The sequence below is a fragment of the Phocoena phocoena genome, chromosome 10 (genome assembly GCF_963924675.1).
Source record: "Phocoena phocoena chromosome 10, mPhoPho1.1, whole genome shotgun sequence".
Classification (NCBI taxonomy): domain Eukaryota; kingdom Metazoa; phylum Chordata; class Mammalia; order Artiodactyla; family Phocoenidae; genus Phocoena; species Phocoena phocoena.
The window spans coordinates 30,840,008-30,857,711 of NC_089228.1; the positions used below are offsets into that span (position 1 = coordinate 30,840,008).

At 46.0% G+C, this 17,704-nt stretch overlaps 1 protein-coding gene across 1 annotated transcript in view; it reads left to right on the plus strand.

The window, feature by feature from the left end:
- Positions 1-17,704, plus strand: part of FAM107A (family with sequence similarity 107 member A) — a 33,953-nt gene that overhangs the window by 15,139 nt on the left and 1,110 nt on the right. The window contains exon 2 of the mRNA XM_065886113.1: positions 16,101-16,275. Within this exon, the coding sequence (XP_065742185.1) occupies positions 16,101-16,275 (175 nt within the window). The remainder of the gene's footprint in view (positions 1-16,100; positions 16,276-17,704) is intronic.

A 17,704-nucleotide genomic window follows, 5' to 3' on the forward strand; every position in this document is an offset into this window, starting at 1 on the left:
GTGCCAATACCATGCTGTTTTGATTATTGCAGCTTTGTAGTATTGGGAGAGTTATGCCTCCAGCTTTGTTCTTTTTCCTCAGGAGTGTTTTGGCAATTCTGGGTCTTTTGCTGTTTCATATACATTTTAGGATTATTTGTTCTTGTTCTGTGAAAAATGTCATGGGTAATTTGATATGGATCACATCAAATCTGTAGACTGCTGGACTTCCCTGGTGGTCCAGTGGTTAAGACTCTGCACTTTCACTGCAGGGGGCATGGGGTCAATCCCTGGTCAGGGAACTAAGATCCCTCATATGCAGTGCAGCTAAAAAATAGAAAAAAAAAATCTGTAGATCGCTTTGGGTAGTATGGACATTTTAAGAATATTAATTCTAATCCAAGAGCATGGGACATATTTCCATTTCTTTGAATCATCTTGATTCCCTTTATTAATGTTTTATAGTTCTAAGCCTATAAGTCTTTCACCTCCTTGGTTAGGTTTGTTCCCAGGTCTCTTTTTATTTTATGCGATTTTAAATTAGATTTTTTTAATCTTTCCCTTTCTGATATTTCATTGTTAGTGTAAAGAAATTCAACAGGTTTCTGTATGTTAACCTTGTATCCTGTTACCTTGATGAATTCATTTATCAGTTCTAATAGTTTTGGTGTGGAGTATTTAGGGTTTTCTATATAGAGTATCATGTCATCTGCATATAATGACAATTTTATCTCTTCCCTTCTGATTTGAATACCTTTTATTTCTTTTTCTCATCACAGTGTCATGGCTAGAACTTCCAATACTGTGTTGAATAGAAGTGGTGAGAGTGGGCATCCTTCTCTTGTTCCAGAATTTAATGGGAAAGCTTTCAGCTTTTCACTGTTGAGTATTATATTGGCTGTGGGTTTGTCATAAATGGCTTTTATTATTGAGATATGTTCCCTCTATACCCACTTCGGCGAGAGTTTTTACCATGAATGGATGTTCAATTTTATCAAATGCTTTTTCTGCATCTATTGAAATGATCATATGGCTTTTGTCTTTCGTTGATATGGCGTACCACATTGATGGATTTGTGTATGTTGAACCATCCTTGTGACTCTGGAATGAATCCAGCTTGATAATGGTGTATGGTCCTTTTTATGTGTTGTTGAATTCAGTTTGCTAATATATTTATAGAAGCAAAATTGCATTTTTAATGCCTGCATTCATACTTGATGTATGTCCTGGGCCTAATCACTTCCCAGCCAACCAAGACTCTTCACGAGGCAGTAAAGGTGGGAAAAGGGCCAAGTTTAACTGGTAGATGCCAGCTTCCTTGCTAGAGGATTAAGAATGACAGCAAAAGCCAGAAAACACTTCCACATTTTCAGGTGAACACTGATCCTGAAATTAGGAGAATGCCTTTGTTATCTGTAAGTACCCATGTTGGCCTTCAGCATCTACACACGTTCTTTATTTTCAGACTCACACATTGACTCATTGAACCAAGATCTATGGAACACAGATTCTGCCAAGCACAGTGCTGCATGCTGGGGCCCTGCCCTCTGATCACATTGAGTCCAGCTCTCTCTGTAGGAAGAGTCCTACTTGCTGAGCATTGACTACATGCTTTCACAAATGTCATATCATCTGTGTTTCCTCTCAATCACCCTGTTCTCCACATTTGACAAACACAGAAACCAAGGCTCAGGGGTGTTAACTGGCTGCCAAAGGGGCTGGTGCCCAAGCCGAGCAGGGAATTACACGAGGACCGGCCTGGCCCAGAGCCGGTCAGCTTCTACTGCCCCGCTGTCTCCTGTGCAACGTCCTGTTGGCTCCTGTCTGATGTTCAGATGAAGTTCAGGGTAACGTGTAAATAACATGGATGGAGTTTCTGGCCCATAAGTGGATGCCCTGGACCTGACCCAGCATAGTTTCCCCTCCTTTTGCACTGAGAGCCATTTTCTCCTGAAGAGTTGAACACTGCAGCAGGAAGCCTGGCTCCCTCTCCATCAGGGAAATACCAGAATGCATTCTTGCTGACTCTCCCATTAGAAACAAGGGAAATGCCTCTACATGAGCTAGGTCGCTCAGAACAAAGCTTGGCGTGTTCTTATTCCCCAACAGTCTGACAAAATCAGTATTTATTTGTGCCTCCCCGGCATGTGGCCTGGACACGGTGTTCCACATCGGGGAAGTGGCCAAGTACCAAATGCAATACCCGTTACTATAGTAACAGTTCCTTTTTATTGATACCAGAATAAACAGGAATGTGGAGCTGCCTCACTTGGTGGCACGTTTCATCCCCAGGGCTTTAGGAACCGCCCTTGGAGGCGGCCCTCCTTGCTAGTCTGGAACTCTGGTGGAGTGAGGACCCAGCAACACTGCGCTCGAGTTCCCTTCCCAATGGCACAGGCACAGCTGAGAAGTAAGACGGTTTCTTTTCTTTTCCACCTGCTGCTGAGCTGGGTGCAGTGCAGGGAGGAGGTGTGGGGGATGGAGGGCAGCCTCGGAGCACCAGGTGGGCTGTCAGGGGAGCAGAGCTCTTTGAGCCCAGGTACCTGTGCTATGTCCTCTCTCTGTAAAATGACTTGGTGGTGCCCCCTGGCACCCTGGGTTTGGGAAAAGGATAGGAGATGAAGTGCAGGGAGTGCCCAGATGCAGCCCACCATTCTGGTTGATCTCTTTCTTCTAAATGCTCAGATGACTCTGAACTCATGCATGATGTGACCTCACCTAAGTCTATCTTCATACAGTATAGCAGTTGTAATTCTCTTAAGAACTGATAGATAAAATGCCAGAGTGTTGCGGGTGGCACAGTGGAGAGAAAACTGGTCAAACAGCTTGGCTCAGACTCTAGAGCCTTTATTTGCCGGCTGTGGGATCTGGGAAAATTACATGACCCCTTGGAGCCTCAGCTTCTTCATCTGTAAAAAGGGGTCTCAAGAGTACCCATCTCCTCAGTCTATTGTAAGGATTTCATGAAATATGGCTACAATGCTGAGCACAGTACGTGGCACATGGTGAGTGCACGGCAACGTGTTACCTGCTTGCCTTCCTGGTGGATTTGGCTTTAGCACTTTGCAGTGTGAGGCAAGGCTGGTATTGGGCCAAAAATCAGAGGTTATAGGATTGGGTGTGTCACTTTTTTGAACTGCTACCAAACCCAGTGGTTTCCCAGTTGTGAGCCAGCCCCAGTACCTGTGTCTCTGGTCAGCTTGGGTCCTGAGTGGCTCTTAGCTCTGTTGGTGCTAAGTCCTGCCGGGATCTCCCCCTGGAGGCATTTGCCAAGTGGAGTGGCTGGCATCATGCCACTGGTGGGCCAGCACGAATATCTGACCTGCTGACACCGGTCCCTGGCTAGCTGCACAATACTCCCCACCAGCCTCGCTCGCGACCTTCCATGTCCAGCCTGGGACTCTGCTATGGAATTGACGTGAAATCCTGAATGCCCACCCAGACCTTCTCTCAAACTAGGAGGTCACAGTGGACCCAAGGCAACAGGTTCAGGAAGTTTGTCTCGAGTCAGTTTCTCATGGTGTGGGGAGGTTGCATCCCAGTGAACAAGCAGCTCTGACAGGGGCTTGTAGGCATTGGCCACAGGCAGCTGGAGATGGGGAGGAGGTTCCCAGATACCCCGTTCTTTGGTTGCTGGCCAGTGAAATACAAATGGGTACTTTCCCCACTGGGAGGAAAAAAGCAAGAAGGGTTAGGAAATCCTGTGGCCACGCTTGTCACTTTTACTGAATGCCTCTTTTCTTTGGTCAGTAGTTATTTTAAAAGGATCTCGTCTCCTCTGCCCCTCCACCCCATGAAATGTTGAACCAAGAAGATCCCTGGTTGTGTTCTAAACACAGCAGCTTGAACAGTAATAAGGAACAAGGGCAGGGGGAGGGAGGGCAGAGGAATGAAGACTTTGACCAACACCCTTGGGAGGAAACACCATCAGCTGGGCCCCCTCCTAACAAAAACCAGCCATGGGCAGACAGGCCTGTGGATTCTGGCTTAAACCCAAAGCAGCTGGGGCCCGGCTGGGGCTCCCCAGTGAGAGGGCAAGGAGTACTTCAGTTACCGCCTTCCATTTTCTCATCTGTATAATGGGCTCACACTGCCTCTTTATTGGGGTTTCTCAAGTGTACAGAGAGTGAAAAGGGATGTAAACCTGCTTTGTTGACTGAAAGACGCATTGCACCTAGAAGACAGTGGAGTGGTAGAAAGAGCACTGAATCTGGGGTCTAAAGGTTCTAGCTTTGCCATTTATTTTGTGTATCTTTGGACAAGTATCTTGGCCTCTCTGAGCCTCAGTTTTCTCATTTAGAAAATGGGAATAATAAAACTACCACTGGCTGCCTCCTGGGGTGATTGTGAGATCCAGATGCAAGTGAGTGAGCCTTCATCAAATGCCAAGTGCTCAGCACAGGTCCCCTCAGGACAGGAGGAGTATCACTGCCAGGCACTGGGCTAACCATATCTTGCACATTATATCATTTCACCCTCCAAACAGCCCCGTGAATAGATTCTACCATTATTCCCACTGTAAAGGGGCTCAGAGAGGTTAAGCTATTTGCCCAATGTCACACAGCTAGGAAGGGGGTACCATGATGATCCAAACACAGTCTGGCGCCTCCAAAACATCTGCCTAAACCACTTTGCTTTACTGCCTCATGTGTCATTTGTTATAATTGATGCCATCAAAGACAAAACCAGAACCACCAGGGCAGGGGAAAGGCAGATGAAGGGGACACAAGCCTTAGCTTAGGGTCCCACAGCCATCCTCAGGATGAACTGGGACCTGGGTCTCCATCAGCACCACTTCCCTTCTGTCTCTCCTTATTGCTCTCCTGTGGCCAGCAGGGCGCCAGTGTTTCATTTCAAAGTTGCCACCCTAGCATTAGCCACATAGTTCATCAGCCCCAGTGGCCTGATGAACTCACCCTGGGAGAAATTAAGTGATCCTAGCTGAGCCTTGTCTGGCACTGGGCTGACATGTGTGGAGCCTCTGGGGAGGAGCTGTAGGACCTCCAGGGTCATCAGAAGAGCCATGTGCCTCTTGGCAATCTGTGTTTTCTTTGGAGAAATGTCTATTTATGTCTTCTGCCCATTTTTTGATTGGCTCGTTTGTTTTTCTGATATTGAGCTGCATGGGCTGTTTGTAAATTCTGGAGATTAATCCCTTGTCAGTTGCATCGTTTGCAAATGTTTTCTCCCATTCTGTGGGTTGTCTTTTCGTTTTGTTTATGGTTTGCTTTGTTGTGCAAAAGCTTTTAACTTTAATTAGGTCCCATTTGTTTGTTTTTGTTTTTATTGTCGTTACTCTAAAAGACGGATTGAAAAAGATATTGCTATGATTTATGTCAAAGAGTGTTCTGCCTATGTTTTCCTGTAAGAGTTATAGTATCTAGTCTTACCTTTAGGTCTTTAATGCATTTTGAGTTTATTTTTGTGTATGGTATTAGGGAGTATTCTAATTTCATTCTTTTACATGTAGCTGTCCGGTTTTCACAGCACTATTAATGTCTTTTCGCCATTGTAAATTCTTGCCTCCTTTGTTGTAGATTAGTTGACCATATGTATGTGGGTTTATTTCTGGGCTTTCTATCATGTTCCATTGATCTATATTTGTTTTTGTGCCAGTACCATGCTGTTTTAATTATTGTAGGCTTGTAGTATAGTCTGATCATGGAGTCTGATTCCTCCAGCTCAACTTTTCTTTCTCAGGATTTCTTAGGCTGTTCAGGGTGTTTTGTGTTTCGATATAAATTTTAGAATTTTTTGTCCCAGTTTGGTGAAAAATGCTATTGGTAATTTGATAGGGATTGCACTGAATTTGTAAATTGCCATGGGTGGGAATGTTAATTTCTCTTTCTGATCTTTTGTTGTTAGTGTACAGATGCAAGAGATTTCTGTGCATTAATTTTTTTTTTTTTTTTTTTTTGCGGTACACCTGCCTCCCACTGCCGTGGCCCCTCCCGTCGCAGAGCACAGGCTCCGGACGCGCAGGCCCAGCGGCCATGGCTCATGGGCCCAGCCGCCCCACGGCACATGGGATCCTCCCGGACCAGGGCACAAACCCACACCCCCCGCATCGGCAGGCACATTCCCAACCACTGTGCCACCAGGGAAGCCCTGTGCATTAATTTTGTATCCTGAAACTTTACTGAATTTATTGATGACCTCTAGTAGTTTTCTGGTAGCATCTTTAGGACTTTCTGTGTAGAGTCTCATGTCATCTTGCAAACAGTAACAGTTTTACTTCTTCTTTTCCAATTTGGATTCCTTTTATTTCTTTTTCTTTTCTGATTGCCACAGCTAGGACTTCCAAAACTATGTTAACTAAAAGTGGTGAGAGTGGACATCCTTGTCTTGTTCCTGATCTTAGAGGAAATGCTTTGAGTTTTTCACCATTGAGAATGATGCTTGCTGTGGGTTTGTCATATATGGCCTTTATTATGTTGAGGGAGGTTCCCTCTGTGCCCACTTTCTAGAGAGATTTTTATCATAAATGGGTGTTGAATTTTGTCAAAAGCTTTTTCTGCATCTATTGAGATGATCAGATGGTTTTTATTCTTCAGTTTGTTAATGTTGGTGTATCACACTGATTATTTTCAGATACTGAAGAATCCTTGCATCCCTGGGATAAATCCCACTTGATCATGGTGTATGAACCTTTTAATGTGTTACTGGATTCAGTTTGCTAGTATTTTGTTGAGGGTTTTTATGTCTATGTTCATCAGTGATATTGGCCTGTAATTTTCTTTTTGGGGGATATCTTTGGTTTTGGCATCAGAGTGATGGTGGCCTTGTAGAATGAGCTTGGGAGTGTTCCTTCCTCTGCAGCTTTCTGGAAGAGTTTCAGAAGGATAGGTGTTAGCTCTTCTCTAAATGTTTGATAGAACTCGCCTGTGAAGCCATCTGGTCCTAGACTTTTGTTTGTTGGAAGATTTTTAATCACAGTTTCAATTTCAGTACTTGTGATTGGTCTGTTCATATTTTCTATTTCTTCCTGGTTCAATCTTGGAAAGTTGTACCTTTCTAAGAATTTGTCCATTTCTTCTAAGTTGTCCATTTTGTTGGCATATAGTTGCTTGTAGTAGTCCCTTATGATCCTTTGTATTTCTGTGGTGTCAGTTGTAACTTCTCCTTATTGATTTCTAATTTTATTGATTTGAGTCTTCTCCCTTTTTTTCTTGATGAGTCTGGCTAAAGGTCTGTAAGTTTTGTTTATCTTCTCAAACAACCAGCTTTTAATTTCATTGATGTTTTCTATTGTTTTCTTCATCTCTATTTCATTCATTTCTGCTCTGATCCTTATGATTTCTTTCCTTCTACTAACTTTGGGTTTTGTTTGTTCTTCTTTCTTTAGTTGCATTAGGTGTAAGGTTAGGTTGTTTGAGATTTTTCCTGTTTCTTGAGGTAGGACTGTATTGCTATAAACATCCCTCTTAGAACTGCTTTTGCTGTATCCCATAGGTTTTGGATTGTCGTGTTTTCATTGTCATTTGTCTCTAGGTATTTTTTTATTTCCTCTTTAATTTCTTCAGTGATCAATTGATTATTTAGTAACATATTTTTTAGCCTCCATGTGTTTGTTTTTTACAGTTTTTTCCCTGTAATTGATTTCTAATACAATAATTAGATTTCTAATTTATTAGAATGATTTCTAATTTCATAGCATTGCAGTTGGAAAACCTGCTTGATATAATTTCATTTTCTTAAAATACCAAGGATTGATTTGTGATCCAAGATGTGATCTATCCTGGAGAATGTTCCGTGTACACTTGAGAAGAAAGTGTATTCTACTGCTTTCAGATGGAAAGCCCTATATATGTCAATTAAGTCTATCTGATCTAATGTGTCATTTAAGGCCTGTGTGTCCTTATTAATTTTCTGTCTGGATGATACATCCATTTGTTTAAGTGGGGTATTAAAGCCCCCTGCTATTATTGTATTACTATTGATTTCCCCATTTATGGCTGTTAGCATTTGCCTTATATATTGAGGTGCTCCTAAATTGGGTGCATATATATTTACAATTGTTATATCTTCTTCTTGGAGTGATCCCTTGATCATTATGTAGTGTCCTTCCTTGTCTCTTATAACACTCTTTATTTTAAAGTCTATTTTGTCTGATATGAGTACTCCTACTCCAGCTTTCTTTTGACTTCCATTTGCATGGAATGTCTTTTTCCATCCCCTCATTTTCAGTCTGTATGTGTCCCTAGATCTGAAGTGGGTCTCTTGTAGACAGCATATATACAGGTCTTGTTTTTGTATCCATTCAGCCAGTCTCTGTCTTTTGGTTGGAGCATTTAATCCATTTACATTTAAGGTAATTATCAATATGTATGTCCTTATTACCATTTTCTTAATTGTTTTGGGTTTGTTTTTGTAGGTCTTTTTTCTTCCCTTCTTCTTTTGTTCTCTTGTGGTTTGATGACCATCTTTAGTGTTGTGTTTGGGTTGCTTTTTGTGTGTGTGTGTGTATCTATTATAGTTTTTTGGTTTGCATTTCCCATGAGGTTTTGATAAAGCAGTCTATATATACACATACATACACACAAGGTTGTTTTAAGTTGCTGGTCTCTTAATTTCAAATGTAATTCCCATTTCCTGCATTTGTACTCTCTTCTCACAGTTACTGGTTTTGATATCATACTTGTATATAGATGATTTCCTGCTTTTACGTATTTTTGCCTTTACCATTGAGCTTTCCCATTTGTGATTTTCTTTTTTTAGTTGTGGCCTCTCTCCCCTACCCCCAGAGAAGTTCCTTTAGCATTTGTTATAATGCTGGTTTGGTGGTGCTGAATTCTCTTAACTTGTCTGTAAAGGTTTTGATTTCTCTGTCAAATCTGAATGAGAGCCTTGCCGGGTAGAGTTTTCTTGGCTGTGGGCTCTTCCCTTTCATCACTTTAAATACATCCTGCCACTCCCTCTGGCCTGCAGAGTTTATCAGTATCAACTGATAATGTTATGGGAATCCCTTTGTGTGGCATTTGTTGCTTTTCCCAATATTTTTTCTTTGTATTTAATTTTTGTTACTTTGATTAATATGTGTCTCGGCATGTTCCTCCTTGGGTTTATCCTGTGTGGAACTCTATGTGCTTCCTGGACTTGGGTGTTTCCTTTGCCATGTTAGGGAAGTTTTTGACTATAATCTCTTCAGATATTTCCTCCGGCCCTTTCTCTTTTTCTTCTTCTTCTTGGACCCCTATAATTTGAATGTTGTTGCATTTAATGTTGTCCCAGAGGCCTCTGAGACTTTCCTCATTTCTTTTCATTCTTTATTCTGTTCTGTGGCAGTGATTTCCTCCATTCTGTCTTCCAGCTCACTTATCTGGTCTTCTGCCTCAGTTATTCTGCTATTGATTCCTTCTAGTGTATTTTTCATTTCACTTATTGTGTTGTCATCACTGATTGTTTGTTTGTTCTTTAGTTCTAGGTCTTTTTTAAACATTTCTTGTACCTTCTTGATCTGTGCCTCCATTCTTTTTCCAAGATCTTGGATCCTCTTTACTGTCATTACTCTGAATTCTTTTTCAGGTAGATTGCCTATCTCCTCTTCATTTAGTTCTTATAGGTTTTTATCTTGCACCTTCACCTGCAACGTATTTCTTTATCGTCTCATTTTGTCTAACTTACTGCGTTTGCAGTCTCCTTTCTGCAGGCTGCAGGATCATAGTTCCTCTTGCTTCTGGTGTCTGCGCCCTGGTGGGTGAGGTTGGTCCTGAGGCTTGTGCCATTATCCCCTTGATAGGGGGTTTGACTGGTGTTCTGGCGACCAGGGCCTGCCCTGGCTATTGCGTGAGGCCTCCCCTTTGCTCTGTGGTTGTCACTGCCCTGTCAGGGGCAGAGTCTGCTCCCTAGTTGTTGGAGTAGAGGCCCGTAAATCTGTTTCTTAGCTGTGTCTCTGATCTGCAGTGTGAGGTGAATGGGACTGGAGAACTCCCAATGGTAGAGAAGCCACTGCGTAGTCCTCCTCTGGAGCTGTTCACCTGTGAACGTGCTCTGTTGTGTCCCCTTTCGCCTGTTGTACAGGCTCACAAAGTACACTTGCTGGCACTGCTCTCGGTCCCACCTTAACTGCGGGTATGCCAGCAATTGGCCTTGCTGACTCTTAGATGTTGTTTTTCTGTTGTGTCCCCTTTCGCCTGTTGTACAGGCTCACAAAGTACACTTGCTGGCACTGCTCTCGGTCCCACCTTAACTGCGGGTATGCCAGCAATTGGCCTTGCTGACTCTTAGATGTTGTTTTCACCAGGCCACTGGTGCAGGTCCACTGAGGTCAGGTCCCAGGACTGCAGTAGTCATGCACCTGGACCCACGGTGGGAGCTGTGGAGGCAGCTCAGACTCTGGCCTAGCCCAGCCCCCAAGTGTACGTGCCCACAGAGCCCACAGCTGCTAAAGCCAGACCCGTCCCAGCTGCAGGAGCCCTTGCTGTCCTTTCTGATGTTTCGCAGGTGCTGAATTTAGGAAGCCGTCAGTGGACGTGTATCTGCATGGTTCACACAGCCACGAGGAGAGATTTCAGCTCTTCTTCCTTAGTCACAGGGCCTCTGGCCCCTTAGTCACACAGTGCTCGGCTGTGGTTTCAGCCCCACCTCTGTGTGTGTCCCCCCCCACCAGAGTCTGCTCCAGAGCGTGCCGGAGCACACAAGCCCATCGGGCAGGAAGGAGCCGAGGCAGCGCTCAGGGAGAGCAGGCTGCCCGGGGCAGGAGCTCCTCAGTCCTATCCCCTCAGGCTGTCTTCTCATGGCCAACAGCAGTCCCCTCCCCAGGTCTGTTCTCCAAACCCCACGTTCCAGCCCCGGTGAGCACCGGTGGACACCCATCTCAGGCTGGGGTATGCAGGGCTGTGGCACGGACCATCTGTGTAGGTCTCTACCTGTCCTGACAGCCACGGACTGGTCGCTGGGCTCTCCTCCGAGCCCCCGAGGCTCCCCTTCTGTCCCAGCTGATCTCCCCGCCGGTGAGGGGCCTTCCCCAGATGAGCAACCTCTCCTCACCTTCAGCTCCCCACCAGGGGCACAGGTCCCATCCTGCTCCCTCTCCTCTTCCTTTTCCCTTCTTCTTTTGTTTGTCCTACCCGGTTATGTGGGGATCTTTCTTATCCTTTTAGGTGTCTGGGGGTCCCCTGCTAGTGTTCATCAGGTGCTCTGTGAGACCTGTTCCATTTGTAGATGTATTCTTTTTTTTTGCGGTACGCGGGCCTCTCCCATTGCGGAGCACAGGCTCCGGACACGCAGGCTCAGCGGCCATGGCTCACGGGCCCAGCCGCTCCGCAGCATGTGGGATCTTCCCGCACTGGGGCACGAACCCGTGTCCCCTGCATCGGCAGGCGGACTCTCAACCACTGCGCCACCAGGGAAGCCCTGTAAGTGTATTCTTGATGTGTCTGTGGGGAGAGATGAACTCCATGGCCTCCTCTGCCATCTTGGAAAGTCCTCTCCCATGATGTGATGTGACATCCGGCAGCTCCAAATATCTGGGTCTCGGTCGCCACCCAGGATGCTGGTACAGTCACCCAGCATTCTTTTGTTGACGGTTGTTCAGCAGTTAGTTGTGACTTTGGTGTTTCCATGAGAGGAGGTGAGCTCATGTCCTTCTACTCTGCCATCTTATCTCCACCCCCTGGGGGAGTTTTTTAAAATCCCAAAGGCCAAGCTGTCTCCCAGGCCAGTTAAATCAGAATCCCAGGGTAGGACTCAGACATTGGTAGTTTTTAAACTCCCTCTGAGGATGTCAGTATGCAGCCAGGGTTAAAATCCACTGATTTAACTAGTAGTGTTTAAGGAGAATGCTCAATCCAAGACTAGAAGTTGGATATTTTAAGAGTGCTTATTAATAACGGCTAACGAGGTGGCCCCACTCATAGTTTCCTCTATAGGAGTGAGGCCCTGGAGTTGTTCAGTGCACAGCCTGCCTCACTGTATGTGGCAGCTCTAGTAGCCGGCACTTATTGAGTCCTCGACTCAGTGCTAGGCACTAACGTGCCAAGCACCATGCAAGCGTCACCTCCTTTGTTTTGTAACAACCTCATGAAGAAGGGTGCTGATCAAGAGCAGCTGTCACACCTCCTCCACGCTGCTGTTCTAGAGGAAGCAGCCGCACACAATAAGTAATGAGTGGGTGTGGCTTTGTTCCCAAGGGGCTGGATTTGACCCAAAGACTGTAGCTTTTGGACTCCTGCTGCAGAGGATAGGTACACTTGCCCATGGCTAGGAACGGGCTGAGCCAGCATTCAACCCAGGTTCTAATGGCTCCAACGTTATTCTGCCTTTCTTTGACAACCAGTGAAGGACATTCAGTAGCTCCTCAAATTTCTCCTCAAAGGGTCTTCTCCCCTGCCAGCTCTTCCTGGGGGCGTTCACCTTTTTCTTTTCAGAGATGATCTTACGCTCACCTTACCTCGCATCTTTGCCCCATCACGGCCACCTCCCCAAAAGTCTCCGATCTCTAAGGACACCCCAGCAGCCTGAGAGACCTGGCCAGGGCAGCCCTGAGAATGGACCCCTCCTCTGCTCAGGGGGCCCAGCTGATCCCCAAGAGAGCCCGATTTTCCTGGCCTAGCTCCTGTGCTTTGTTGAGCAGCCTCTTTTATTCCAACACCTATGTGAGGCTCTTCTACATGGAGGCCTCTTTTAATTAAATTAAAGGCAGGAAGGTTGGCTCAGCAGCTGTCTAAACCCTGGGGGCCACACACACACGTCCATGGATCTCACACGTGTTTGCTGGAGCTTAGAGCACTAACTGGCAACGGCAGCAGTCTTCCCAAGTTGCAGCTCTGAGCTAAAGAACCAGCCACATCCTTCAGGATTCCTGCCTCAGTGACCACACCACCCTGGTCTCAGCAAAACATCATCTGTCACACCTCACCACTGATTTTTTTTTTTTTTTTTTTTTTAAATATGCCTAGAGCAGATCCTTGAACCAGAGCTGGTCAATGATCGGACCTGGGGTGCAGGACTGGCTACATAATTTGCAGGGCCCAGTGCAAAATGAAAACGCAGGACCCCCTTGTAAGCACGATCCTGTGTGGTCCCTGCTGGGCTGAGGACTGGCCCCCGGGCAGCCAACTCATTGGCTCGCGGATGACCTTTGAAATGAAGGTCCGCAGCCTGGCCAGTCAGATGTTTTTCCTCTGGAATTTAATGGGAAAGACAGAGGCTGCCCATTGGAAGTAAAAGAAACCAAAGTCATATCAAAAATTCCCAAAACCTGCTCACAGTTTTTCCCCCACACAGCAGTGAGAATGACCTTCTTAAAATCAAATCAGAGGCGATCTTTCCCCAGCTTGAAACCACCCGTCCACCCTCACTCCATGCTCTCCCCCTGTCACCCCCTCACGCCACTGCAGGCACAGTATGCCTTTTTGTTTCCTGAACAGACTTAGCTTGTTCAAGGTACGTGAGTCACACATGCTGTTCCCTCTGCCCCACACAGGCTCCCTCTTCCTTCTCAACCGTCAGATCTTAAAGGTCACCTCCCAGAGAGGCCCTCTTGCTGCACCTGGCTGAAGGAGGGTCCTCCTGTTAGTCTCTATCCTAGCGCCGCCCGCCACCACCCCCCAATTCCCTGAGCAGGCTCCTCGCAATTTGCAGTCATTTATTTTTGTTGGTTTGTGTACATGTTTGCTGTCTGCCTCCCTAGCAGAATGTCAGCTCTGTGGGAGTGGGAGCCTCGCCTGTTTAGTTCATCTCTGTCTACCACCATACCTGGCAGATTATAGAAACTCTAACATATGGTAGGATGAATGAATAATTGTATGATTGTGTACTTTCTCAATGGCCATTCCTGTTATGCAGGAGCTCTTGGTTTTGTGGACCCGTTTTGTATCTGGCCACACTTGAATTTTCTCATTAGTTCCAAAAGTTTTTCTGTTAATTCATTTGGGAATTCTGGGTGTGTATAGTGATATCTTACGCAAATATTAATTCTGCCCTCTCCTTTCCTAAAGTTATATAATTTATTTCTGTTTCTTAACTCATTGCTTTGGCAACATACAGTTAGTTGTTTTAAAGATGGTGTGACTGATAAAAATTATGAAGCTTTGGAAGGTTTGGGGCACACAGGAATTAAGGGCAGGACGACTAGCCAAGGAGCTGAAGCAATTAGTGTGGTGTGATAATGGGCTGGGAAAGATGAGAGCTGAGCACATAGGAAGAAAAGAGTGTAGCTAAGAATTACTCAGATAAAGGATTGGTGAGACTTGGTAATGGGAAAAGGCAGTGGAAGGGGGAAAAATTCCCCAAACTCCAACCTGAATCAAGATATTCTGACACACTGGCTCCCAAACAACTTAATCTCAGACTAAGAAAATATCCACATTTTTAAAGGAGGAGGGAGTTGATATAGCCAACTGTTTGTCAAGTGCCCATTTTTAACTAACTACTAAACCCTACCACAATCATTTTTTAAGGACCAAAAAATTAAGAAAGGTATAACCTGAAAAACAAATAGCCTTCTGAAAAAAGAAGACAAAATTAATTAGAATTCTCATTTGAGAAGTAGTTTTGAGAATGGGAATTCAAGAAAGAAAATTAGCAACCCTGTCTCTAGGCTCTGACACTTAATTATTATAAGATATTTTGGATGTAGCAAGATTAACACTTTTCTCAGTTTACACAGCATCTTTACAAATGGGGTCTCAATCCTCCTCACAGCACCCGGCAGTACGTACTAAGAGAAATGCCAAACATGTGTCTGGAGTGCTACCATTTGCAAAGCATCATCTCCCCTTTGATGCCCACATTCCCTAACATGTCACCTTGCAATCTGCACCCCATCAAACCCCCTCCTCCTGTGTTTTCCAACCCCACTGACCTATTACCCACTTCCAGGTTCTTGCACAGACCACCATCCCTGTCTAGTTTACTTGGAGAACTCCTGTTCATCAAGCAGAAAATGGCTTTCATCCTCTTCCCAGTGGGAGGGAAGAAGTGAGGGTCTGTCCACAGGCAACATGGTGGTTGGTGGTTTTTAAGAGGGGGACTAGAGCCTGACGTATGCAGTGGGAACACAGCCCCTCAGTTGCATCATGGAAACCACATGCCTTAAAGCACTGGTTCCCCAAGACCAACCTCCCTGAGCATCAGTTTTCTCATCTGTACAACCTCAAAGCTTTTATTATAAATTGCCAACAAATATTTATTGAGTGACTACTATATAACAGACCAGACACTGCCAATGCCTAGCGTATAGTAGAGGCTCAACCTCAGAAAAGCGGGACTCATGAAGGGAGCAGAGCCAAGGCCTATACTACATGCAGCTAATGGCCAGTCTGTGTCACCCTCTTGAGACTTTTTCTTAAAAATCCCCACCCTCGGGCTTCCCGGGTGGCTCAGCGGTTGAGAGTCCACCTGCTGATGCAGGGGACACGGGTTCGTGCCCCGGTCCGGGAAGATCCCACATGCCGCGGAGTGTCTGGGCCCGTGAGCCAGGGCCGCTGAGCCTGCGCGTCCGGAGCCTGTGCTCCGCAACGGGAGAGGCCACAACAGTGAGAGGCCCGCATACTGCAAAAAAAAAAAAAAAAAAAAAAAAATCCCCACTCCCACCCCTTTGTAAGTAGACATGGCAGTCCTGGGATTTCAATACCCTCCTCTTTGGTCTGGAGAAAGTGAAAAGCTGGACATGTCCATGAGGAAATTTGGAACTACAGATAGGGAAGTTGGACAATAAGGGGTGATATTTTCTTTTGATCACTGCATTTATCCAAGTTATCCTTAACAAGTACATATTGTTCTTTTTAAATATCTTTTCTTTTTCTGATACAAGCTCAATGAGAAACAGAATTCCTTTTATAGGAGGGAAAAGTTTTTTTTCAAAGTCAGGCCAAAAACATTTGCACGTGTCAACCCATACACTTTGTGACCCCACTTTTAGGGGTCAAGAAAAGTAGCACTTTTCTATACCCCACTTTACAGCCATCATCTCCAGTCCTTACAACCCTGTGCACAGGCTCAATTATCTTCATTTCACAAATGAGGAAACCAAGGCTCGGAAAGGCAAGTAGCTTGCCCAGGGCCGCACAGTGAGCTGAGATCCATCTAACACCAAAACCCTTGCCCTTCAGCTGTGCCCAGGAGAATGGGTGAGACTGTGGGCCCAGCTCTGACCAACTCCCCTGTCACTTCTACAGCCTCCATGTACTCGGAGATCCAGAGGGAGCGGGCGGACATCGGAGGCCTGATGGCCCGGCAAGAATACAGAGAGTGGAACCCGGAGCTCATCAAGCCCAAGAAGCTGCTGAACCCCGTGAAGGCCTCCCGGAGCCACCAGGAGCTGCACCGAGAGCTGCTCATGAATCACAGAAGGTGGGAGTGGAGTTCGGCTGCCTAGTCTGGCAAGCACCGCCTCAGGCCTGCTGAGGCGCGGGGAGGTGCCCCTCATGAAAGGCAGGCCTGGTAGTCATCCTAGGGCTCCTAGAGGCTGAGGAGGTCAAAGGGCGCCCCACATGGTCACCAGCAGACACTGTGAAGGTCCAAAGGCCCTGTTCTCCCACCCAGCTACCTACCTGTAGCTGCCCTCGAGGTGCATTTACCATGTGTGAGGCACCGTGCCCAGACTTGGGGCTACAAGAAGGAATGGGACCCAGTTCCTGCCCTCACAGAGGAGATAGATGCATAACCAGGTGGTAGGATGGGTGCTTGGATGGGGCCATAAATGGGCCTGCGACCCCAGAGGAGCCGCCAGGCAGTGTTCCAAGATACCATCACTTCCTCCATGAGGTCAAGGCCCGAAGGGTGGGCACAAGTCAGCCAGCTTAGGAGGGGGACATTGGCCGGTAGAAGCAAGCATGTTCCCAGCAGATGGATAAGCATGTGCGAACGGACAGGAGACAGGAGTAGCTCAGAGTGGCTGGAGCAAAGATTGTAAGGTAGTTCAGAAGATACATGTGGACCTGTGAAGGGTCTCAAGCAGGGGTGTCACGGTCGTGGAGGGGGTATGAGTGGAGCAAGGAGGCCAGGAGCATGCAAGGAGCAAGGCAGGCTTGGAGCATCAGGACTGGGACTGGATTATTGAGAGGGATTGTGGGGAAGGGGCGAGGGAGGCTGAGCTTTCCGCCCCTCCGAGGCCAGAGCACCAGGACAAAGGCCGCAGTGCCTTTGACGCTCCCTCTACTGGCCGTTTTTGGTATTGGCGCTGGCTGTGATTTTCATTCTTGTTTTCAGCTGTGCCCAACATCCCTTCCTCAGATCTCACTTTGCCTCCTCCGTGTTGTACCCACCCCCTGTATCCACACAGGGTTGGTTCCGGAACCCCCCACAGAACCCCAAATCCACAGATGCTCCAGTCCCTTATGTATTTAAAATGGCATACATAGTACAGCCAGCCCTCCGTATCCCCGGAGTCAGCCAACCACCGATTTGATCCGCGGAAACAAAGGGCTGACTGTGTAGTATGAGTATTTTCTCAGGTTGCCTTTTAGAGTCATCCCGTTTAAAATCACAATTAAACAAAAGCCTAAAGACAAATCAGGGGAAATATTTGCAATATAAATGATAAAAATATATATGTATCTCTTGTAAATTCATAAGGAAAGAATGATAGGTATGGTTAGGTCGCAAAAGAAGAAATGCAAGTAGCTGGCAAACATCTCCAAGGCTGGTCCATGTGACTAGCAATCAAAGAAACAAAGGAAAACCAGATATTTTTTGCCTGCTAGATTCTCAAATACAAAAAGATCGGATAGTGACAATAGGGAGAAACAGATGCTCTCGTATACTGTTGATGGAAGTATAA